The sequence below is a fragment of the Dromaius novaehollandiae genome, chromosome 2 (genome assembly GCF_036370855.1).
Source record: "Dromaius novaehollandiae isolate bDroNov1 chromosome 2, bDroNov1.hap1, whole genome shotgun sequence".
Classification (NCBI taxonomy): Eukaryota; Metazoa; Chordata; class Aves; order Casuariiformes; family Dromaiidae; genus Dromaius; species Dromaius novaehollandiae.
The window spans coordinates 25,447,344-25,473,898 of NC_088099.1; the positions used below are offsets into that span (position 1 = coordinate 25,447,344).

At 38.4% G+C, this 26,555-nt stretch overlaps 1 protein-coding gene across 7 annotated transcripts; it reads left to right on the forward strand.

The window, feature by feature from the left end:
* Positions 1 to 1,917: 1,917 nt before the first annotated feature.
* On the forward strand, positions 1,918 to 25,369 carry STEAP2 (STEAP2 metalloreductase). Of its 7 annotated transcripts, XM_064506035.1 has the most exons (6): positions 1,918 to 2,035; positions 5,072 to 5,199; positions 8,213 to 8,737; positions 10,251 to 10,778; positions 12,321 to 12,485; positions 19,593 to 25,369. In XM_064506035.1, exons 3-6 carry the CDS (start codon positions 8,246 to 8,248, stop codon positions 19,875 to 19,877), a joined length of 1,470 nt encoding a protein of 489 aa, XP_064362105.1. In that variant the 5' UTR covers positions 1,918 to 2,035; positions 5,072 to 5,199; positions 8,213 to 8,245; the 3' UTR covers positions 19,878 to 25,369. The 7 variants fall into 7 exon arrangements, with proteins under 7 accessions (XP_064362105.1, XP_064362104.1, XP_064362107.1 ...); XM_064506034.1 differs by lacking the exon at positions 5,072 to 5,199; XM_064506037.1 differs by lacking the exon at positions 5,072 to 5,199 and having other exon boundaries at positions 8,216 to 8,737.
* The last annotated feature ends 1,186 nt before the right edge of the window (positions 25,370 to 26,555 follow it).

The following is a 26,555-nucleotide window of genomic DNA, read 5'->3' on the forward strand; positions in this document are numbered from 1 at the left end:
CGTGAAAAAGTCACACTAAAAGAAAGATTGAAGCCAAGGTTAGGGGATCAGCTATCCAAAAGAGAAAAGTATAGTATATAACTACAGCATACAGCCCAAGGATTCTGAGGCCCACTCTTGGTTTTCCTTCTCTTTGTATGATTCTGTAAAACACCATTACTGGTTACCAGAAGAAGAAAGTGGAGATGCTTAGGCAGTATGAAGAAACAAAACAATATAATTCACAACTTTATCAATAAGGCTGGATTTGCATTTTGAATGTACTTCGTTCATTCTAGGAACATGTAGAAACAATTACAGTAGAAGAAATGAACAGCGTAGCTGAGAAATGACCGCTGACTAACGTCAGTGAGAACACAGACGGGTTAGACGTGAAAATCGGGGTCTGAGCTGGTGTACTGTATATAGCACAGACTGGAAGAAAGACCCTGTGAAGCTTACAGATGAAGAACGTAACTAGTGAGCAATCACAAGCCAAACAGCTGCACAAGACAGATAACAGAATTAAAGGAGCTTCAACCATACTATTGTTTAAGAAAAAAAACTCTGCTTGTTACAAAATTAATACATCTAGTGGATCATCTCCTAGAGGTCTGACTATGCTGTTCAAGACCCTATCCAGAATAATACAGAAAAAATTAATGCAGAAAACAATCACAAACATCCAGATTTACAACCTTCTTATTAATGCCATAATTCAAACAAATTAAACATTGTAGGAATGTGAATATTCTCATTATAGAAGTGTATGATGCACCATCATTTTGAGGGGTATGAATTAGTCTCTGGACTAATTATACCTATTTTAATGTAAATACTTTTATAGTTACAAAGGTCACATGAAGTAGCATGTAAAGAGAAGCTGCCACAAATAATGCAGAAAACAATATTCTCCTTTTTTCTTTGATACATTTGTAGATTGGACTAAAATTTTTAAACTCAGACTACTGAGACAACTTCTGAATCAGAAACAAAGAAAAGGGAAATATCTGTTAGTTAGAACAGGAGATTGAAGGCCTGAAATGCTGCTCCTTGTCCTGAAAAGGGCCAATTCATTTATGAGTAGCCCTGTGGTGGACTCACCACCCCATTGACTTCCATTGAGCGGGGATCCAGTCCTCACGGTCTGGGAGTTGAAGGCACAGTTTGGAAAATCTGGCCATGTATTTGCTGCGCCTCTGTTTACCGAGCAAAAAGATTATTTTAAAAATATATGTTAATTATTTAATATTCGCAAAAAACCCCCAACCCTTTCTGAACTTCAGTGATAGAAAGGTTTCTCATCTCTCTCTTCAAATTCCACAGCATGTTTATTGGTAATTATTTATGGAAACAAACATCTGAACTGACTGTATGGTTGTATAACCTTGTGGAACACTATTAAATGAGAAAACAAACCCCATGTGTGCAGCGTATGCCAGGCATAACTCAAGTGTGAGGAGCCACGTCCCCCGACTCACCCTGCCGGGGTGAAACCGAAGGGGCGACCACCGCAGCGGGGAGCGCAGCCTGCGGCCTCCCCGGCCCACACGCTGCCGGCGTTGCGCCCCAGGCCCCCTGCTCCGGCTCTGGCCCGGCAGAGGGCAAGCGGGGAGAAAATAGCCAATGCCAACCGGGAGGGGGGTCGCGTTTGAAAACACATCTGGGTCGGAGCAACCCGCTCGGGGACAGCATTTCAGGGCAAGAGCCGGGAGAGGTTTATTTTGCCGTTGAGGCTGGGAGCTCGCCAGGAGACGAATGAGGCTCCCCAGGCGCCGTTGCTTGGGAGCCCCGGGGTGTGTGGGGGGGTGTCATGGGGAAGTACATAAATTCGAGGTGTTGGGGCCGAGCGCGGCGCGCGCCACTTCCCATAGGCCCGGCCGACCGACTCCGTCGCCTCTACCGCCGGCCGGTGGCGGCCTCAGGGGCGGGCCGCCGCGCAACGGGAGGCGCCGCCTTCCCGCCCGCCACTGCGGGGTCGGAGCCCGAGAAGAGGAGAGGAGAAGGCGGAGGCGGCGGTGCGGTGCGCTGCGGTGCTGCCGGTGGGCGAGGGGAGGTGAGCGCGGCGCGGGCGGGGAGCCCGGCCCGGCCCAGCTGGCGGCTGCAGGCCGGCCGCGTCCGGCGTCCGTGCCCGGCAGGCCCGGGGCGGCGGCCTGGCCCCGGCAGCCGTGGGGGGCGCCAGGGGAAGCCGCGCCGGGGGGTCCTTGGCCGCGGCCGGGCCTGGGGGGCGGCTGCCCAGGCGGAGGGGCGGGCAAGCCAGGCGCCGCTGCCCGCGGGCGGTGTCGCTGCAGCGGAGATGCCGGCGGAGCCCCGGCCCCGCCGCGCCGCGTCGCCCGCGTTGGTCCGCGTTCGCTGGGCACCTGCGCGCGGGCGGGAGGCCGTGGCGGCGGCAGGGCCGGGGCCGGGCTGAGCGGTGGGGCCCTCCCGCAGCGCCCGCCGCCGGCAGCCCGCGGGGCTTCGCCTTGCCCCGGAGCGAGCTTCGGCCCCGGCGTTGGTGTGCAGCCCCCGGTGTCGGCAAGGAGCTTTTAAACGCAGGGGCGTAGCCATCGGACGCGATGTTTAAATTAATTAGCAACATGTTCGGGGACTGCCAGGCTTTCTTAGTTCTCCTTCGGTAATTACTCTTTAAGGGCAAGTTTTTGCCGTTGTGTCCCCTCCTGGGTGATGTAGCTGGATAATGTTTCCTTAGCTTGTCTAAGGGCACTGTCAAAAGCCTTGCAAACGTCAAATTTATATCACTCCCACCTTTTCCTGTATCCATTAGGCCAGTTTTGTCGTCAAAGATTGGTTTTGTTACAGGCTGTTCCTGAACAACCCGTATTAGCTACTTATCATGTGCTTGCCAGCTGAGCATTCACAGATCGACTGCTTAATAATTTGTTGCAGCATCTTTTCAGGGGCTGAAGTCAGCTAACAAGTCTCGGCTTCCCTCAGCCCCCCGCCTCCCCTCTTTCGGGAATATGTGCTAGTCTGCCTCTCCTAGCCTCTCCGAGGTCGCAGACATCACTTCAGTCCCTTCTGTAACCATCAAGGGTGGATTTCGTGAGTGCCTGCTGACTTAAAAAAATCTTTATCTTATCTTTATCTTTTACTCTTTAACTTATGTCTTTCTACTCTGACCTGACCTTCTGTCTCCCTGTAAAATGAATTTCATTAAATATCTAGTCACAATTAACCTTTCTGCTAAAGGTTGAAGTAGAGAAGGCATTTAATACTTTCAGCCTATTTTTGTATCACCTGTGATTTGTTCCTTTTTCCTCTTAAGTAATGAACCTTGTCCTGCCCTTTCTTTTTAGGGTATTGGTAGAACCTTTGCTTGTTATCCTTTATGTCCTTTACTAGTTGTAACTCATTTTTGTGCCTCCACTATTCTGATTGTATCCCTACATGGTAGCAGTGTCTCACTTGCTCATCCTTAGCTGCCTGCCCTTTTTTACTTTTTGTGTGATTTTTTTTTTCCAGATCATTAAAGCACTCCTGATGCAGTTATAGCAGTCTTACACACTCTCTCTCCTGAATTGCCATTGTGCATTTAATACAGCACCTTCCAGCTTTCCCAAATTCTTCTGTCTCTTGGACTATTTGCCTAAGAATCATGCCTACCTTTCCCTGATGTTGTTTTTGAAGTCCATTAGTTTTATTCTGTTCTTCACACTCTACTTTCCTTAGAACAGGCAGTGAGGACCTCTGGCTAGTGGGCCAAATTCAGTTCACCACAGCAATTCATCATATTCTACTCCTTGATGCCCCCTTTCCTAAGGATCTTTCAGACAAAAACTTAAAGTACGCTGAGGTATGGTTTATTGATACTGGTAGCCCTTTTCCTCATGGAACTCCCCTTTCTATCCCAAAGTTTTGCAGGACCTTCATATCACATGGCATGAACTGAAATGTGCCTCTGTAGTCACACGGCAGATGCATACGTATTCTGTTGTACCCACTTGATGTATATTTCTTATCTGATGAAAATGCAGCCATTTTCATTGTGTTCCTGGATGTGCCCAAATCATGGTACAGGAAATGCTAGTATTTTGCTTGTGTGTTGGATGTCCTTTTGGTCATGTGGTAAGAAAGAAGTTGATGTTTTTTCAGTGTATGCATAAAAGTCTATATTGTCTGCCTCCACCAAAAAGAATCTTTTCTTAGGGTACTGATTTTGTGGTTACTTTCACATTGTTTTCCATCTTTAGAGTCCTAATCCAATTTCAGTGAGTTCCTTCCTTCTAGTCAGAACTGAAATGTAAAGCAGCCTCCTCCAATATCTGAAGCACCAAGTTACTCTCAACTGTGAGAAATTGTTTACCATACATACTGTATTTCTAGCTGTTGGCTGGGTAAAGTCGTCTACTAACCATTAGTTGCCATTATATCAGGATTAGCTCTTGGTAGGTTGTTCAGGAAGAGCTTCATCTAGCTCCTCCTTCTCATGTCATCTGCTGTTGATACCTCCCAAACGACATTCTGATGCTTTCTCTTTGTGCCTTCTCAATCAACTTGCCTTTCCTCATTGCTTCCTTAATTTCAGAGGTCATATAGACATTGTTGTTATATGATGCAGAACCACTTCCAGTTTCTCCCTTTCTGCCCTTCCTGGAGCAAGCTCCATCTTTCTATACCAGCATATTTATCCTATGGTTTGTTTCACCAGGTTGCCATACTGATTAGGTCATAACTATAGTTTCATATGAAGACTTCCTTCCTGTTGGTTTTGGTTTTGTTTTGTTTTTTATGTCTAGCTGAGATATTCAGAAGGCTGCCTGGCTGTTTTTCTCTTTGCCCTTGATACAGCTTTCCTGCAGTTTTGTGTCCTCTCCTCTCCAAAGCTACAGCAGTATTTCTTTTAATTATCTGTGAGCCTTAGCCACTGCTCCTCTTTAAAGCCTCTGTTACTCCATTAGTGAATTCGAGTCCTAAAACTGTTTTCACTGTTACATGAAAACTATCTCTTCCTACCATTAACTTTTCATAGAATACTGTCCCATGTGTTTGCCTCCAGGATTTGTCTTCTCTGCCTGGTCTTTTCCCTCGACAGAAAATACTGTTCAGCATATTTGTGACCTATGTCCTTGAACCTTTACCTTTGCATTCATAGTAAATCCTGATATGTCCAGGGTCAGACCTAGCAGCATCATTAGTGATCCGAGGAAAAGGCCTTGGCAGGCTTTCCTTGTCATCTTTGCCATTGGATCCATATGGGCAGCCCATTTCCCAGGCTGACAGGTGAGTATGTCGGATGGTTTTGTCTGCCTTCTTTCTTGGCCAATATATTTTTTTTTCTGCTCAGAACTGCTTAAGAGTACTTGGAACTTACAAGGAAGCAGACATGGATGGGGAAAAAAGCCTTCCAAACCATCCAAGCCATTCCGCTCACGGACCTGCTTTCTGAGTATTTCTGTCAACAATTAGCTCTTAGTGTCTTAATTTGCCATGTACAGGCAAGCTACCTTCCCAGCCCGTCCAGACCAGGACCTCAGCAGAGTTCCTCTACAGCAAGGATGCTGTCCAGGCAGAGTCCTCCACGTATGAGCAGAAGGGAAGAGCTAGGAGCAGTGCTGGCAATTTGTTATTTTCCACATATTTAAAAACTTTTTTTATAATGAACATTTTCCCTCTCTTCTGTTAGTTTCTCCCTTACAGTCAGATCTTTGTTAATGTCAACAAAACAGAAGAAATATTAGTTGACAGTGTCCACTCTGTTATCAGACATCTTGCAGAACAGAAATTTAGGATTTGCCATGCAAGATGATATCATAAGACCATTAAATATGGCAGACAGCCACTCTCCCAGTAATGGTCACTGATATGACCAAAACCAAGACGTTGAAGAAATCAAGAATCATGCAACCAAAACAAGTGTCCCAATACTTTGTTTCTATGCTCATAGGGCATAGGGAGATTACTACTTTGATCCCTATGGATGAGAAACTGATCAATGAAAACAATTCAGTGACTTGTGAGATAAGCAGTCATTCTTCTGGGGTAATGAGAAAGGCTGTTTAAAAAAAACAAAAAAAAAACAAAAAAAAACAAAAAAAAACCAAAAAAAACCCCAAAAACCCAAAGATCCATCTAACTACTTGCCTGACTATGAGTAGAAACGATTTGAATATTGACTAAGAAAGTTTAAAAAGTAGATATTCTCTTCCAGACTTCCAAAATCAGCTACAGTGGCACCCAAGAAAAGAATTCAAGGAACGTAACAGTCCAGAAAGTGTTCAGTGTATATGCCACACAACACTGTTTCAGTGTGGTATTCCTGATGCTTTGTGCTTGGGAGCATTGCCTTAAAGATATCAAGCTCTTTTGGTTTTCCTGCTGTGTTTCAATTGGTAATTGTCAAAGCATCTTATAGGGCAGTCTCTGAAGCTTCTAATCCTGGTATAACCTCTGTTACAGACCTTCATTTGTCACATACACGTTTCCTATCATAATAATAGGATACCATAGGAATAACCTGCATAAGCTTGTAATGTAATCTAGCTACCATGAACTCACTGTCCATATAACAGTAACAAACCGGTTATATCTATCCTCTAATATTTTCTGCAGTTACCTAGTTTTCCAGATGTGTTTATTCTCATTATTCCATTGACCAATAGCTTCAGGAGCACAAGGTTATCTTCTGGTCCAATATTCTGGTATAGCTGAAGATGGGGAATGGGAGAAGATGGAAAAATTATTCAGAGAAGCTGTAAGTGTGTACTTATTCACAAGTCCACTTTCATTATTACATTAAGAAGTGGAAAGAAAGGAAAGTAGAGAAATGAAGAATTCCAGCCAAGAAATCAGAATGCCACACTTGATATTACAAGAAAAGCTTTTCCTCCTTTTTCCCTGCCTCGTGAATGTAGCTTTACTTTGTTAGCTCTTGTACCTGAACGTGAATACACAAGCAATGCATCTTATTCAGCCTATTCTGTGCAACTTACATTATATATTTTATGCTGTCATACAAAGATCTAAGAAGTAAAGAAAAGCTTGTATATACTGTGAAACACAAATTAGCACTGCTTCTCTGCCTAAGCACAGTTTAATATACTACCATTTTGTATCTGCAGGGTGGAATTCTTTATCCAGCTTAGCTGGGAAGAGAGCTGGGTAGATTCTGCTTTTACTTAGACAAACTTCCCAAGTGTTTTTCTAATTAGAATTGTTTCCAACTTTTACAGTTTATATTTACAGTGTAAGCTTTTTTGAGGTAAGCATCAGAATGTTATGTTCATACAATGCTTGTCACAACATGCTTTTTCTGCAACAGGAGCTCAGAGAGACTACATTAATACAAATATTTAACAATGTATGTCCTGTTAATGGAAAAGAAAATAGGAACAGAATTGGGATTTCCAGATTCCACCCTTTTGTCTTTCATATAAGGTTTATTATGTTCCCTGGAGAAAGTTCAGATAGTATAGTCCTGAAAACAGCCATGAGATCCATCATGGCAAATCAACAGACATAACCAAAATAATCACACATATACATGCAAGATTTTTTACATGCTGCTCTCATTACAGTCCTCTTTTAAAACTGAAAAGAATCACCATCTCAATTTTATAGACAGGATAGCTGAGGTACAGTACAGCTAAGATCAAGATTTCACACCTAAATCCCTCTAAAACAGATATCTATCACTGACAGTTTGGTGCCTGTGTATAATAAATGTATTCTTCAGAAAGGATGTCAAAAGAGTTGCTTCTTATTTGACAGATCATATTGTATGTGAAGACAAAATCTAAGTTCTTGCCCTTCAGTGCTCCCCTTCTCTTCCCCTTTGTTTATTAATCACTGACTTCCTTGCTGTCTCCACACAGACTCTTCAGAGACACTAAATCCTTCTGCAGTATACATTTTTTTTTCAATCGGGAGCAGCATGCCTCATTGATTTGCTGATTTGCCTTTCTATGCCTCATTGATTTGCTGACTTTAGTTCAAGTGTCTTTGAAAATATATTGACTGCCCTAGGTATACATATACTATTTTTTTTAACTTTTCACTCCATTCTTATGTAACTGTATCACTGAAGTGCATGAGGTATTTTGTGTTTTTGTTTGTATTAGTGACAGATTACAAGACCAAATTGATTTGTGCATAGTTTATAAAGGTGAAAACAGAACACCATAGGAATTAGGATCACTGATTTTGCTCCCAGAGGTGTTTATGATTTCTGATGTCTTGTAAAATGTATTATGCTGCATTTTTCCTTCTGTTGCTTTCTCTTTTTTTTTTTTTCCAGAAGAAATCATTGTAGGTTTGGTGCGTTGGAAGTATGGAATCAATCTCTATGATGGGAAGTCCTAAGAACCACAATGAAACTTTTTTACCAAATGTTGCCAATGGCATCAAGGATGCCAGTAAGATCACAATAGGTATCATTGGAAGTGGAGACTTTGCCAAGTCATTGACCATTAGGCTCATCAGATGTGGGTACCACGTGGTTGTGGGAAGCAGAAACCCTAAGCTTGCTGCTGAGTTCTTTCCCCATGTGGTTGATGTCACTCATCACGAAGATGCAGTAGCAAAAACAAACATCATTTTCATAGCCATACACAGAGAACATTATGCCTCTTTGTGGGACCTCAAGCATTTACTTGTTGGTAAAATTCTGATTGACGTCAGCAACAATACAAGAGTAGACCAGTATCCAGACTCCAATGCAGAGTACTTGGCATCGCTTTTCCCAGATTCCCTGATTGTCAAAGGATTCAATGTCATTTCAGCTTGGTCATTGCAATTAGGACCAAAGGATGCCAGCAGACAGGTAAATGTTGTATTTGTATTCATTTGATTTCATTATAAGATGAAAACGACAGGAACTGACTGGTGTAAGCAGCCAGAACTTGTGGGATTCACCTTGCTTGACTTGATCTATCAAAAATGTTGGGTCTTTAGTCTAGTCTAAGTTTTAGTAGTCAGCAAAACTTTCAGAATTCAGTTCACCTGTAGTGAGACATGTAGAGTAAGTGGCCCAAATTGTCCTCTGGGATGCCTGTCTTTGAAGATTGTAGAGGAAATGTAGAAGTACTAGGTTAGACTAGACACCTGACAATCAGATGACTATAGTTAGAGGAGATGAGTAGGGTTTTAATGTTTTCTGTAGGAAATATGTTAATTTGTATTCATAAGCTCTAAACAAGGATGGAGGCAGTTTTTCCTATATATTTAGGCGTTGATTGATATGGTTGAAACTGTTGAAAGAGATGCACAGAGATCTGAGATCCTAATGCCGGGTCTTGGGAAGTAAGCATTTTTTAAAAAAAATGCTTGCATTCAATGCAAGTAACAGCAAAGAGAATGAAAGACACTATTTAGGTTTTATAATACCCCAAGATATAATAAATATGAAGAAACAGAAGGAAGCACATATGTTTCTAAGTGATCATTCATCTGATCCAGGACTGCTTGGGAACATCATGTTCAAATGCCTTCCCAGTATATCCTCAAAATCCAACCTGTGTATGGAAAAAGCATCTTTGTTTTTCATGCTTTGCTGGAGTGGTCCAAAGGATTTAAGCCTATGCAGGAACCCAGTCCTTCTCACCTTTAGAATGTGCATGAGAAAATATAACATGACTCCTGCAGACTAAATTGAGTTTTCTGGCACATCAGGCGGATTTTAAATGGAATGCATTTGATTAGCATAATTATAAAATTATATATATATATATAAAATAAAATTATTAATTAGCCTAATTATAAAAATAACCCCACTGCACTATTTTTAACCCCTTTCAGCATAGCACTGCACTATAAGTAATTGACTTCCATGAAAGCTGATCAGGTATGCTCTAATGAAGATGATCAGAAACCAGTGATGGGCGCACTACCCCAATGCAGATTTTAAAGGGAGCTGAAAGTACTTTGTAGCAGTGCATTTCTTTCACTATATAATGAACTAATCTTTAGAAGAAGTTCTTATTTGTCTGCTGGTTTTGTTTCGTTTTTGTTTTCTGCTAAACAGATTCTGTTCTTGTGGAAATCTGGATTGTGAAGTGAAGCTAAGATTATTATACAAAGAGGTCACATAGTTCTCTGCTTTGTGTTCTGTTGATGCTATAACTGTTTTAGAGTCATCAGGCAAGATTCCTGTCTCTTTGAGAGACTCCTGTACTTCATGGGTTCATTTTTTTGTTTCCATTTCTCATCTTGGTGATATAATTTGTGGTAACAATGTATAGTTTCAGCTGTAGTGCTGTGGTTTGGTCCTCTGAAGTTTTTTTTATCTTTAAGTCTATTTCTCTGACTGCAAACAATTTGCTTGACTTTCCCAACAGGTCTATATATGCAGTAACAATGTTCCAGCTCGCCATCAAGTTATTGAGCTTGCCCGGCAGCTCAGCTTTATTCCTATTGATTTGGGGGCACTGTCATCTTCAAGGGAGATTGAAAATTTACCTCTGCGACTGTTCACGCTGTGGAAGGGACCTGTAGTGATGGCCATTAGCCTGTCAACATTTTTCTTCATCTACTCCTTCATCAGAGATGTAATCCATCCATATGTGAGAAATCAGCAGAGTGACTTTTACAAGATCCCCATTGAGATTGTGAACAAGACTTTACCGATTGTTGCTATCACTTTACTCTCTCTAGTATATTTATCAGGACTTATTGCAGCTGCTTATCAGCTTTACTATGGTACTAAGTATAGGCGATTTCCACCTTGGCTGGAGAGCTGGCTGCAATGTCGAAAGCAGCTTGGACTGCTCAGCTTTTTCTTTGCAACAGTTCATGTGGCATACAGCCTCTGCTTACCCATGAGGAGATCAGAGCGATACTTGTTCCTCAATATGGCATATCAGCAAGTAAGTGGATCTGTACTTGTTTAGTTAACAAAAGCCAAAAATGCGTTGGTTGTATTCATGTGACTCATGAACACTATGTTTAGGGTTATCTTATGCATAGCTAGTGTTTAGTAAGAAGGAACAAGAAAAGAAACATCTCTGCATTGTGCTTGCCTCAGGCAGAGCACGCTGTAGTCAAGTTTGGTAAGAGAAATCAAGGAGGTGCTCTACTTAAATTCCTGGTAGAAATATACAGAAATAGAATGTAGCATAGATAAGAAAAGACAACATGAGAGGAAACATCTGACTTTCTTAGGTGTTTTCCTCTCTATGTATTCTTAAGATATGAGGGATATATATATATCATCAATGTATTATGTCATATGATATCATACTATTGTATTGTGTCGTAAGTGTCAAGAACAAGTGTGAAAAAGTGGTAAGGATAGATAATGTGCATAGATACACCTGTGTTTAAGAAATAAAAATTCTGTTACTCCAACTTTTCAGACCAGTGGTAAAAATATTTTTATTCATTAGAAATTCTGTGAATGTCGTCTATTACAGCAACGGACATTGACTCATAGTTCCCGGGAGCAGTTGGTCTTGCATAATGCTGAAATAATCTCCAGCAAAGCTATCCTCATGTAGAGAAGGGTCTGCTGCTCTTCTCTGTCAGTGAGATAGCTTATTGTCATCTTTAAAGTGACAGAAAAGGAGCATTGCCACTCAGCATAAAAAAATTTGCAGGAAAGAGATGGAACGGGAAAAAAGCAGACTAGGGAAGTCAACTTAATAATGGAACAAATTAAAGGGGATTGGGTGCAGAAACTCTAAAAGAAGGAATAGCGTGAAAAAATGAACTTAAAAGAAAGGCAGAGAGAGCAAAACTGTAAAAGACAGACAGCTAGGAACTGTAGTTGTTCATACTTAGTATTAGCAGAGGACCTGCTGATTCTTTTATTAAGACATGATCGTGTTTTAATAATGTTATAAAAATCTGACTTGCTAATATTTGTAGTGAGCCACTTTCAAGAGCTGTCATAGTCCACCCAAAAATCAAAAAAATAATTGAATAACGAAGCATCTTAACTGCTAAGGTCCTGAGTTTGTTTCTTCTCTTGCAAAGCTCTTCAGGCAGAACAATCTTAGAAGTATCTGATGTCAACAATGAAAGAGACAAAGTAACTTGCCTTCAGCGCAGGGACCTGAAGCAATAACAGGAAATGATGAAAAGCTATTTCTAAATGTAACAAATTAAAAACAAATTGCAGATTTACCCAGTTTATGATGTACAATATAAGTTGCTAAGGTCTGAAAAACACAGCTACTTTTCTACAATATATAGGAACATGCAGATGTTTAACATATTTTTAATCTACCAAGAGCTAATACCAGCTGCAGGGAAATAGTTATTTTTCTCCAAGATGTGAGGAAATCTCCGAAATATTTGACCCCATTTTATATTTGTCCTACAACTGTAAGCTTTTACTCAGCTAAATAACTTGTTGATATTTTTAATATTCTGGAGAATAAAGGACTTCCTTTCTGCTTCTTCCTCAGGTTCATGCAAATGTTGAAAATTCTTGGAACGAGGAAGAAGTGTGGCGAATTGAAATGTATATCTCCTTTGGAATAATGAGTCTTGGATTGCTTTCTTTGCTGGCAGTAACTTCAATCCCTTCAGTAAACAGTGCCTTAAACTGGAGGGAGTTCAGTTTTATTCAGGTGTGTTACTTTAAAAAAAATTCTTGCTAATAAGAATTCATTTTAGTAATTATTATTATGAAAAGCACTTCATAACATGATGAGAGCTTGTTGGTTTCCCCCCTCCCCTGGTAAGTTAATAAAAACAACATCCTTACTCAGCAGATACATATCTGTGAATGCATATTAAGCATTTCATGAATGATAGAACAGGAATTATCTGCTTTTTGCTCTTGTTGGTCTTAAAGAACCAACACAGCTAAGACCAAATGAGCACAAATCTATTCCTTTTCCATTGTTAGAATTCCTTGTTAAATTCAAATTAGATGAACATGGACTAACTCACTGAAGACAATGTAGCTCTGCTTATTAAAAGCAGAGACGGTCTTCTAGTCCTGGTATTCTTCTCACTGCCCTCCTTTTGCAGATAAATATCTACTACAGGCAGATGTAAACAGTATAAGTTACTGAGAAATATAGGCGGTGAAGGCTTTAATAATAAGTTAATATTTGCTTGCAAACAACACTGCCATTATTTTTAAGTAGCAGTCATTAATATGAAATGTCAGTAGAAATTAGTCTTGTGATAAAATCCTGAAGTATATATGTGGGTGTCTGGGTGAGTTTTTTGTTTTTTGGGGATGGATTTTGGGCTCAGTACTCTAGTCTGAATTCAGTCTTATCTGATTAAGGGCTTTAAGACATACACACAGTAATGAAATTGCCTAGTTTTCAGTCCTGTCACTATTGACTAATTCCTACCTTCACAACACAGGCATTTGCTTCATGGTTCAGGGCTTGAGCTGGGTTTCATAATTTACAGCATTTTAAAGGGATAGAGAACACCAGTTTGGCTACAGCTGCCAGAGGTGTTCTGTCTGTGAAGTAATGTTTTGCCTTCTCTTAGAGTTTCTGTTGGTGGACGGCTCCAGTTATGCCTACCAAAACAATTTGCTGAAAAAACTTTTCAAATTGGTGTTCCCCTGACAGAACTAGTTATTCTCACTCATTGTTTTGAGCCTTCACAGGGAGCAAATGAACATTTTGTGCTGTTACAATGTCCCTGCCACGCAGATCTCTCGGGGGGGGGGGGGGGGTGACTGTAGTACTGCTGCTGTGTGACCTAAAATCTTAGTGCAAATGGAAAAAATATATATTCACTCATGAATGAGGTGATGCCTTCATCCGTCTGTGAATTCCCTACACAAATAGTGCATTTATATCTTATTTTTCTTTACTCAAATTTCCAGATTTGGGCGATGTGTGATTTCGTCAAAAATGCCCTTGCAGACAGTTTATCATGTAATAGCTTGGATTTTGACTGTGCCATATTTACTGCAGTTATTTCCATTGTAATGAAAATCAACATAGTTCCAATTGTAAATATTTAGAAACTTTAAGGAATCATCTCTCAGCATTTTAAGGAATTTAATTGGGAGCAAATTATTCTCTCTGGAGGTATGTCACAGCTGAAACTGCATCATGTACTAGAGAGAACTGGTAGAAGTATTTTACAGTTTTCCTCACTAAAGTGAAAGGAGCCTGCATTTCACTACAAGCTTCATTATCCCCAGTGTGCAGGTAGAACGGATAAAATATCATGATACTGGCTTTATTTTCCTTTACCTACTGAAATGTAATATGATGAAGTGGATTGAACTTAATTGTCTCAGTTGTCTTCTAAGTGAGGGGGACAAGGAGTAGAACAATAATTGGTCAACTCAGTATTGCTTTTTTAGCCAGGGAAAGCAGCCAGTCTCCAGCTTTAGTCTGAATCTGAGAGGATTTGCCTAAATAATTCTTGAACTCCTGTTTTGCATCTTAGAAATGATGAGTCAGTATAATTATGGCACACTTGGCCAGTTTCTCACCTCAACGCTCCCCGCTTTGAGCACAACATAGTATTGCTTGCTCATTTTAGTAAATACAGTTTAGAGTAGGCCAGATGGTTATTCTGCTCAAAGAGTTTTACCACTAAAACATACTTAATCTTGAGTCCTACTGGCAAAGTCTGAATTTAGGCTGAACAAAATAATTGTGAACATAAACAGTATAGACTACTTTCAAGACTTGTTCCAGTAGTACAAGCCTTGAGTGAAGCCCATCTCCCTCCACCTGCTCTGGTTTGAACAGACTTCTAGCCAGAATCCTACAGTGTATGACCTGTATTCTGTAGAGGAACCCTGGTTGTGAATGTTGTTGTCTGGAGATCACCATTTGCTTTGACGCTCCCAATCATTTTGGAGATGCCTCCGTCTTAATTAGTCTGGGTTTTGGCAACACAGATGGCAGCAGCGCCAAAAATTCAAGCCAGCTTGATCAAAGGAAAAAGACTTTGAGGGGGCAGCAGTGCAGGCCTAACTCATTCTATGGAAGTATGAAAATGAAGAAACAGATATAAGAAGGTTGGGCAGTGAGGCAAGAGGAAGGAACTGTCAGCTCTACCAGATGCTGAGACCAGCAGAAAACTTGGAGTCGCTGCTGTACAGAGCTGACTGCTCCACCAAACAAATACATGGTTATTTCCTCATGGATCATAGACAAATGCTTATAACATCCAGTGGGAGGAGTAACAGAACCAGACAGGGATGAAGTTTGCTCAGTAGGAGAACCTAGAGAGTGGAAATGCTGCACAAAACTCTGCAGGCATCTTAACATGACCCAGAGCTGGAGCTCGCTGAGGAAAGAAACAAGGAAGAAGCTAAGGCTGGTAAATTAATTCATCAGTTTTAAACCCCACTTCAGTACTCTTCTTTTTCTCTTCTAAATATAGTTGGATAAGGAACAAAGATAGACATGGGCAAGAAATAAAAGAGAATTCATATTTTGTAAGAGCAGGGAGAATTTCTGCTAGCCTGAACCAACTCATCACCAACAGAAAAAGACTTGTTGAAAACTGTTCTTTAGTGTTCACATAAAACACATGGAAAATGGAAAATGTTTGCAAGCAATGTTGCACCTCATCTTTCAGTCTTTGGCTGCTATTAGTTAAGCTGTAAATATATAATGTAAACAAAGAACTACTGCTTTGCTTTTCCAGTCTAAGAGTTCAAATCCAAACCACACCACTGAGTGACAGTGGCCACAGCAGACTGGCTTTGAAAGCTTAGCTTTACCTTTATTAGCAAAAATCAGCAGGGGTGATGCTGTCATTTGCATATTAGGAAGCTGATCTTTTTGTAGACCTTCCTTTTGTCTATTAGCACAATCGTAAAGTCTTTGGAGTCAGTATTATTAAAGCCTTGCCCTCACACATATAGGAAGGGCTGCCCTGCCTTGTTTCTCACACTAGGACAGAATACTTTTCCCTCACAGTAAAGAAGCTGATAAGCATGAGGCCTGGGTATTTGGCAAGTCTGAGTAAGATTCCAGCCAGAATTGCTACAGCCTGTTTGTTCGTTTAGCAATATCCTGTTACTGGAGGAATCTGGGGCTTACGTCGCGTAAATGTAGGCTTTGGAAAATGCCTTTTGTGTATATATGTGGTTTGGAACTACTCAGCCATTGTGAAGGTAATAATTCCTGATGCAGATTTGTCCCACTTTGTTTATCTATATAGATGTGCATCTGCTGGTAACATTTTTAAGGAGTTTTCTCCCTTACCCACTACAACCACTTTTTTTTTTTTTCCTCCTTCGAACAATGCCAGTTTGTCCAGTTTCTCAGTGGCCTTGGCTGGGAATCTCCCACATTGGCTGGAAAAACTGACTTTGATCAGGAAGGAAAAGAAACAAAACATGGAAGACAGAGAAGATCCAAAAGAACTGGGAGGTTCATGGGAAATGCGCTAACCTATTTACTCAGTTTCCAGGGAACACAGTATTATGGAAGATTAGGAAACAAAGTGACCAAAGATGTTCCTCCCCTCTTCCCAGCAGCCATGTTAGAGCCTAGGCAGAGGGTTATCAGACTTGCAGCTGATATTGCTAAGCTCACTCACCAATGTGAATTTACTTGTCAAGGAAAAGTATTCCTTCTTGCTGCTTTTAAAAGCCCTCTGCTCTTAAAAAAGGTATGAGCATTCTGTGCCCCTCTTGGCCTCCTTTTGGTAACATCAGTGTAGATGATCTTCCAGCCCTCATAGCCATATCCATTCCTTTCTATTCAGTTCTTAAGAAGCAAGGAAAGGGTGATAGAATTGAAGTATGTATATCCCACCTAAAGCACCACTACAGTTTAGGAAATCCATTGTTTTTAATCCCTGTATTCCTTCCTCCAGATTGGCCAGGCATAAACTTGTACAGGAGAAAATAACTTTGCATATCAGAATGATAGCTGCTCTCGCCTTCACTGTTCCAGTATTAAACTGCCAACTTTCTAGCAATTAATAGCTTCCACAGCAGAGACATCTTCTATTTCTCAATAATCAACATATCTTTTATGTTAGCATCTATAGGGATGGACAACTTTGTGGCTTTCTGCACCTACTGCTGGCCAAGATTTGTAGTACAATCCAGTGCTACCAAATGGTTTTATTTTTACTGTTCAGTTGCCTAAGAGTGCCTTTTCCTCTATTAGCTGATGACTTTCTATCCACTCAGTTCTTCAAGTTCCTCATTTCACTGCTGCACAGCTATTGCCATAGTCTTAGAACACCTGCAGACACAGAAAAATCAAGTGTCAAGTCTTTATAACAAACACAAAAGTCTGTCAATCAGCTCAGCCTCCACACTGCTGCCAGTGACATAGTAGTGAGGCTAAAAATCAAAACAAAGCTCTGTTGTGTCTTTTAAAAGAAGCTGGTGTTCAATAGAAGTTTCTACAACCAAACAGAGAAGTGAATCCGACCTCAAGGTTCAGTAGATCTATAAGAGTAGTTTAGATATACTGTGCACCGTAAGTGCCCCACAAGGCAGAGCACTAACATGCGATGTGGACGACACGCTTCCAGTCTGTGGTGCCCTACTGTTGTACTGACACAGCCTCTTATAGTGAGTTTTTGCTAAACTAGGAAAGGCAGCCAATTTTGCATGTACTTCTGGAAAAGTCATTGTCAGAGCTGTGCGCTGGGATAAATGCTCTTAATGGAACTTTCTGGTGCAGATCTGGCCTGATTAAACAAATGAGAGTGCAAAATGCAGAGCTGCATGGAGAATATCCTCTTTCTAGCTAAGCAGTGTTTTTACTGTGGAAAGTACAGCACAGAAATAAGGTGACAGAGGCAATTTAGAGCCTATTAGAAGAAAATACTGTCAGCAGCTGCTCTAAGAGTGTCTGTTGTGAGATTTTAAGATACGAGTAGTTGAAATAGGCCGGTACATACTAGCATGTGATGTACCAGCACTTCAAAGAAGCATACAGCAACTTTCCACAGTTAAAAAGTGAAACTGAATAGAGGTGCATCACTTTTTTTTTTCTTGTCCCATACTGTTATTTCTAACTGTTTATATCTACTTCTGAAGTTCCATTTTGGCCATTGGATACAAAGACATACGTAGATATCATGTCAAAATTGTAGCTTTCCGGCGAAGCTTAAATAGGCGTGAATGAAGTTCTAGAAAAGGCTGGGAAGAGTCTGTATAGCGTTTCACTCCTGTTTCTTTTTCCAAGGATTCTTATAGTTCACATCTGTAAGTCTGATAAAGAAATGAGTGATATGAATTGCTTATGCCCTTCACCTGGTGGCAATGATATAACAGCAGTAACTTCAGGACAGGCATACTAGCAAAAATCTGAAATAACATATTGGAACATTAAATTTGATAGTGTTGTTTGCCTTCCACATTTCTTACCAGAATTTACATTCAGATATTGTATATCCTGTTTATATACACAAATAATTGTCTTAGATTGTTCAGTTTCTTGTGGAATATTTTCAGAAGCAAATTGTTGTTTTTAACAAAATGTTGCAGCCTATCTAAACATACCAACATGACTTGGAAACCAGTGGCAAAAATAATACATAATATTGCCAAATTAAAAAAACTGGTACGAATCTGCAGAAATTTATAGAAGTATTTTCCTTTTTTGTACCATGACATACATATATGTAAATCCTTGCAAATGGTTTTAGCTCAAACATTTTCCAATCCCTGGAAACTGGCTAATCTTGAAGCATAAAGAATTAATTCTTGCACTAATTATTATAGCTCCTTAGGCTGTATTTTTCTTAACGAAGACAGAAAGAAGGTATGTCTTTGCCTCTTTCTTTTTACTGGAATTAAAGCAAATCTTGGCAGTCAGTTAGCATTCATAGTTTTCATCCCCTGTGTTTTGATGATTTTCTACAAATGTTTTGATGGAAAAGTGTGTGTCTTCATTTGATCAAAGGCAGAATTCAAAGCACAATAGTAATTTTTACCATGGCTGGGGAAAGTAAAAGTATTTACATAAGTAAACTTATGTATGTAGAGCAGTATTATTACAGGGCATTTAGAAGGGCATATTCACATGAAAGACGAATGCGTCCTGTTAGCACTACCTGCTCTCACATGCTCTAGGCTACCTGTATATTATAAGCTTCATCATTGCCTTGTGCCATTGTGCCCAAATCTTGGTTCTAGGCAAAACAGTTCCTATAGCCCAGATACTCCCATTAACCAGTAGGCAGCAGCTGATGGAGAAAGGTAAGAAATTGTTTATGCTAACTTCAAACAAGTGAATGTAGGCTGTTGTGAGGACAAAGCAAACTACACCTCTTGGAGCAGTAAGAATCTGGACTGATAAATCCACACTTCCTGCAGAGTTGCATTGCTCCATAATCAGCACAGATTCTTGCAAAAGAATCTACTCCCGTAGTTAAAAAACAGGGAACTTAATTTGCAGTCACAACTGTTGTTACTGTTGTTCCAGTAACTTGACTGGAGCTGTTGCTTATTTACATGTGTGTCCTGTAGTTGACTTCCATTACTTAGAATTTGGACAAACCGTGTCTTTTTTTCAGTTTTGACAAAGGTCTATGGATGCTATCAGAGATCTGCTGTAACTCAGGAGATTGTTCAGTCCTTAATTTTCAGGGCGTTTGACCTTAAGACTGCATATTGCTAATTTAAAGTAATGTATAGGTAAGACACTTTAACATGAAATCTAGTAGAAATATTAAAATAGTGGATTAGAGTTGTCTGATTAAGGATCGAATGTTACCATCTCTTTTCCCTCCCCCTCCCCTCATTTTCCCTTTTCTCAAAGTCTACACTTGGATATGTTGCTCTGCTCATAAGTACTTTCCATGTACTGATTTACGGGTGGAAAAGAGCCTTTGAAGAAGAATACTACAGATTTTATACACCACCAAATTTTGTTCTTGCCCTTGTTCTGCCTTCCATTGTAATTCTCGGTAAGATCATTTTACTTTTGCCATGTGTAAGCAGGAAACTGAGGAGAATTAGAAGAGGATGGGAAAAAAGCCATATTATGGAAGAAGCAAGTGGGTCTGTTCCACATCTCTCCCCAGAAAGGATAACTGTGATGTGATGATTGACTAGTATTTGTTCACACTGTTGTAGATGGTATGGTGGTTCTTTTTTTTTATTATTATTTTTGTCTTAAATTTTCAGGAATTTATCTAATGTATGAGTAAAGTCACTGTGGACTTGCTTGGCATATAGTACAAGCTCTCAATCAAGCTATGAGAAATTTATAACTACAAACCTACTACTTCAGATAACTACAAAAATATTTTTGTTTTAAATCATAGGGGGCAGATGATAATGAAGTCAAAATTTTTAATGCTCTTTTGCACAGTTTTATCACAAAAATATTTTGTTATAACTATGCTTTCCAGAAATTTCTTTGACTCAGAGCATGTGTGCCAAAGTGCTATTTATACCATATTTTCTGGGCAGTGTTTCTTTTATTAAAACCACACTTTTTGGTTAGTGAGTTAAGAATATGCACTGAAAGAGTTAATAATTCAGGAAATAATCAGGTTTTGAAACAACAAAATAATTTGTAATGATGTATTGCACATGTACAGTATATTTTTGTGTGGTTTTACACCATTCCATGATTTGAATATGTAAGAATTTCAATTCCATTCCATGATTTGAATATGTAAGAATTTCAATTATGGTCTAATTATGCATCTTATAACAAAAATGTTTAATGCTAACAGGGGCTTTTTTTCAAAGTCTCACATAGGGTGGGGTTTTTTTTGTTTTTGTGGTTTTTTTGTTTTTGGGGTTTTTTTTTTTTTAAGACCTTTAAGATCTCTCTATTTTCATATGAGTAATAAAGGAAAATTCAAAGCAGTGTTATACAAATGTAGAAAGACTTGCAGGAACAAGCAACTAATGTTTGCTTTTAGAATGATTTGGAAATGCCAGTATGTATTTTAAAACAAAAACATACTGAGAAGTCTGCAACAATAAAAATCCACTAAAAATCCACTTTCACTGTGAAACTTCCAGTATCTTGATACAATAGGCAAGCATCACAACACTCATGTTCTTTGTTTCTACACTGGAGTTTCACTTATTGTATATGAATTTCCCAGTCTGTCTTAAAATCTTAGTATCTTTTTGTGCAAATACAATCTTCTATTTTTATATAAAAGTCTTACTTTTACAACAAGTATCTGTGGGATATGCCTGAACTTTTGAGAAACAAAATTAATATTCTTATACCTCAGAACTTTAAATATATTGGTGACTCGTCGAAATGAAAATTTACTTCTAAAACTTGGCATTTGCCTTTCCTGTGGGATTCAAAAGAACATTCAAAATTACTTATTACTATTGATTTATCAGGTTTTATTCTTCTCTAACAAAATAGCCAAGCTCAACTCATATCCCTTCAGGCTAGTCCTGCTAAATCAGTGAAACTTTTAGTTCAGTGAATGAGAATGTGTATTTGGTCCTGATTTTCTTTACTTGTATACAATTATATTTTTCTTACCTATTTTTGCACTATTTAGGAACTCTGACTTAATTTAGCAGGATTTTCACCTATTATTTATTTGTTTGCAAGAATTTGTCATCATATGATACATGTCAGAAATACAGGCTGCTTAAGCATGAGTTTACCCTTGAACATCTAGTTCTGTAAATCTCATTACAGCTGTTTACAATGAAACCAGTAGCTCCACAGAACATGAATAGAGTCAAACTCTGCCCTCAGTTACACCAGCCTACACCTAAAGAATTCATGTCATTCATTCTTAATTTCATTTCAAACTCAAAGTATCGGCCACAATTTTATTTTCATCATAGTATACATATTCCCCAAACTTATACATCAGGCCCATTTATTTTTAGTTTGTTGCAGTCAAGAGACATTTGGAATTTTTTTATCTCAAGCACATCCAAATCCAAAGATGAAATGAAATTTTCTAAGTCAAACAAAATAAAATATTTACATGCAAAAAAATTGGTTTTAAATGTCTTTAAACGTACTTTGTATGTAATAAGAGGCTAATAAATTCTTTTTTCAATGAAAATAGAGGTTTATGAAAATATTTTGAGGGAAAAAATTCAACTCTATGTCTGAAAAAAATAGTGGGTTTTTTTAATATTCACAAATTTTTCATTTCAAATAGAAAATTCACTTTTATCCCCTTTTTAGCTACAGGGGAAAGAAAAGTGATTTGAAAGAGAAAATTCATTTTCTTTCACCATTTTCTGAAAATCATAATAACAGCTACAATTGCTCAGACTAGGATCCACTGAAACTTGTCTCCAATAGTAAGCTAGTGGCAGATGCTTCCAAAAAGAGAGCATGTATACAATGATTCTTCCCCTGACATAACCTCTCAGAAATTTAGGACTTCTTTGAGACAAATGCTCCCTCTGCTCTATTGTATTTAGTAGCTACTTCCAAAAATTTATCTAACTTTTTAGAAATTTTAAACTGTGGACACTTCAAAAATTGGCACTGTAAATGTGATAAAAGAGAAAATACTGATCTTTCCACTTATCGTATTTTACATTTTCATTTTACATTTCCAGTTTTATCTGGGAAAAGAGAGAAAAGGCAAAAGAGAGAAAAAGATCACATAAGTTTAGTAAACCTATCAAACGAATAAAAAAAATTACTTGCATTCTTTCTTTTTTTCCACAAACGTATCAGTTTTATTTTCATTAATTTCAAGCTACTAATCTGATCGTCCTGTTTCCAAGATACAGCTATTTCAGTGATGCATGAGGTGCTACATAAGCATAGTGCTATTTTATCAAGCGTACTAGATAGTAAGTAAAAGACATTGTCATTCTTGGAGACAGACAGGAACCTAAACCAGTAGCAATGTGACTTTCACATAAAAATAGAGAACAAGTGATAATCACAACTTTTAACTTACTCTGACTGTGTGTCAATACATTCCAGTGCAGAAAGCTGTGTATTTCTTGAAAGGCTTGCAGGATTACACATGACTGAATTTTCTAGTCTGTGTTTCCTCTTTCATTATTTCAGAGGGAGACCACACAAAGCTTAGGCATGTGTGCTCCAATTCTTTAAATAAAATTAATAGAAAAGATGTTCATTAACATAAATAGTTCAACGAGTACTATTCTCTTGATTATAATTACTCATGTAGATAGGTCTTTGCAGGAATATTTGCTCATGGGTAGTCTGAGAGGAATTTAATCTTCACAAATGCATTGCATTGTTTGCATAAAACTCTCAATTCTTTCACATTAGTTTCATGTTAGAGAAAACAGCATATATGATTTATATTAGAATATACAGAGTCTTGGAGAATTATAATTAGATAAATGCTATGCTGTATCTGCCCCACTCCTATGCGTGGATTAAAATCACTAGAATTGGAGGGTTCAATTGAGAGCAGAGCTTCATACCTCTGAATAAATTTAGAGGAGAAACCATTGCTGGTTGACAATCTGATTATATTTAAAAATTAAAAACACTGCTATTATTTTATAGTAATTCTACACCTCTGTAAAATAGATCATTAACATTCATCTTCCCTAAAATAATTTAATTCTTGTTTGATGCAATAGTGATAATGTTGCAGAACTAAGATACTGTAGTAATTAAATATTACTGTCAAAGTCCATATATTTTTACTGTCTCATGCAACCACTTAGTATATAGAGAAATGTATTTGCCCTGTTTCCTATGCAAAAAAAAAAAAAAAAAAAAAAAAAATCACCATTAAATCCTTCAAGAATGTTTAAACTTAGATTTTGAACTGCAAGAGGTTTCTGGAAAAAATAGTGAGGTGTTCCTTTTTTCAAACTGTGGGTGTATGAAATTAAAAATGTACTTTGATTTTTATAAGTTACATGATAGGTTGAAATGTTAAAGTATAAATATTAAAATATAAATAGATAATATTTTTAGATCACATATATAGAGACATTTTGTGAAATATCTGTGCTACAAAATGATATATGGTTCCCCGTTAGGCCATATATTTATTTCTACCTGGAATAACAAGTTGACTTGCAATTTAATCTTTTGTAGCTTTCTTTATTTTAAAGACCAGTTCTGTGTAAGAAGAAGACACTAACTCTGAAAGTGAGATGACACTCATGCATTTACTACACATTATCTATCATATCATGTAAACGTTTAGTCACATAAGGAATCTTTATCCACATGATTAAGCAAACACAATGATGTTTATGGAAGGACTTGCATAAGAGCTTCTCATTGGAGTCAAGATTTGAGGAAAAAGTCCTGGGGCTAAAAGTCCAGTGTTGATTGCCTAAAAATAAGCAACTAAATTCATTTGGACTTCTTAGTTACCTAGGAGAATAAATACATATTTAGAGGAATAGCCTGCTGTGAAAATGTTTGTGTAGCATTATATGAATTGCTTACTGACTGTAGGGATGCCCTGCCTAATGTGAAAATAACCTTCACTTCTCTTCATTAGTGTTCCATAAAAACAAAATAGTGCTTAATATATAATGCAGAACTTTACACATCATATTAGAAAATGGAAACCTCTATGCATTAAACCACTGTAATGATATTTAGCAAAATGTTGTTTGTTTTCTATGGATATTAAGGTATTTTTTCTTAGCATTGTTTAAAATATAATTCTATTATGGATTCCGTATTTGTCCTTAATTTTTATCCTACAGTTCTATTAACCGTGGCAACTATGTACAAGTTAATTAACTCCCCATGTTCTTGAATTAGGTTAATTATTTGAGATTCTTCTTTCTGTTTTGTAAGTTCTTTGCCTATCTCGCTTGTGGTAATGTTTGCTGTAACTTGGTGCCATGTTTAACTTTTCGTTATAACATTGTGCATTATATGATGTACCAACATGAGAAAATATATATATTTTTTTATTTGACATTAGCTATAAAATATTATGTATGTGTCCATATGTAATTAGCTATACATGCTGCCCGACTAGTATTAAGGAAAATTATTAATTAATATAAGGCAACAACTTCCCAAGTGGCTATAAATTTCAGAGGTATGAATGTAGTTAGGAAACAGCATTCCTCTGAATGTGATAAATTCAAAGCTAAATATATCAGGTGCATAAAGATTAGATAGGCTGACTTTCTCAGTATAAAATTTTTAACGGTACAGATGAATACATGCAGTGGTAGTAGATGCATATGCATAGTTCCTTTCAGACAGTGCATCTCCTAATACAGAAGTTTTGATTCACTGGATGTTCATCCTGCAGTATTTTCTATAAATGTAATGAATAACGTTGCAGTATTGATATTGTATCTTTATATGATACTGCTTGAATTACCTAGATTTCAGCCTTTAAAATAAAGTGACAACTGAGCTCACTTGAACAGTGATCTCTCCCATTATATAGTTTCTCATGCTATGCTGGCAGTGTCTTGCAGTGAGCATATGTCCTCCATGTGCAGTGTTTTCCTGGTATTCTCTTTGTAGTTGTGTATTCAGACTTTGTTGATTTGTTTGTGTTGTCTCTCTGAACAGGGCTATTATAAATTACTAGTAATGCTTTTACCTATTTTTCCATAGACTCTGTTTTACACAAAAATCAATAAAAAGTTGGTGTCAGATATTTGGGTTTTTTCTTCTTACGCATAATAAATTTTAATTTGTTTTTCTTTGTAATACATCTGTGCTCTGATTCACATTTTCTCTGAGAGCTAGAACTTGGATGTGAGCTCATAAAAATACTTTTGAAGAGCAGATTTGTTTCTTTCGCAAGGGCTGGATAACTGATACTTCACTGAAATACACTGGAGAACCATATCCCTTATCCAAGGTGTTCTCCATGTTTTCAGAACCCTAAGTGAACACTACAATACCATCAACATATATTCAATCCAGTTTTCAGGATCACTGGACAAACATCTGTGGCAAAAGTGAGACTGCTTGGGACAAGTATGTTTGCCAGGTGGAGACAGTCTTCCTGTCTGGTCATGCTTTTGCGAAAGCATTAGTGTTTAAATGAGAAAAACAGATGAACCACTTCTGCAGTCCTTGACTTTGAAAGTATACAACGTTGTTTCAAAGAGGCTTATGCCAACATAAGTAGAGGAAAAGGATACACCTGAGGTGAAACCCTGCTGAACTAGAGGTCAGGAGCATAAACCATTCCGAGTTGAGAGAAGTCAGGGTGCACAAGTCAGTGAGGTTGGCAGGATTCACATTTCTTTCACATTAACTTACTTAATCTTTTCCAGATTCCCCAAAAAATATTTTCCCAGAAGTAGTGGAATTTAGATATGTTTTAAATCCAAAATATGTCTGTTTGTGCCATACCTGTCAAAACAATGACTTTTTGGTGCTTGATGTCTATCTTTTCCTAGCTTTTTAAAAACCTCGCCTTGTTTCTGCAAATCACTGTGATTTTATTGAGTGTTGATATTATGCTAGCAGCTGGGACCTCAACTTACACCTTTGTCTAACTGTGCCTGGTGCTGTACAAAAACATGAGTCCTGTCTACTGTGATTTACTGTGCTTTCTTCTGACCAAAAAGATCAGTGTCAAGGCCCCCATCAGATCCATACCACCCAATGATCTATACACTGTATTCTGATAATACAGGCAGGTAAATCCAGGTATTGGAAGCTCTGTTGACTTTACAGGTTTATGCTTGAGTCTGCTGCCAACCACTTTACAGCTCTTCTCTTTTTTTCTGTGTGTTTAGAACTTACCTAGATTCTGTGGATATCAAACACAGGAGGTCTGGCAGTACAGGCATGCAGTTGCCTATGTGCCCCATTTTTTCCCCCTTC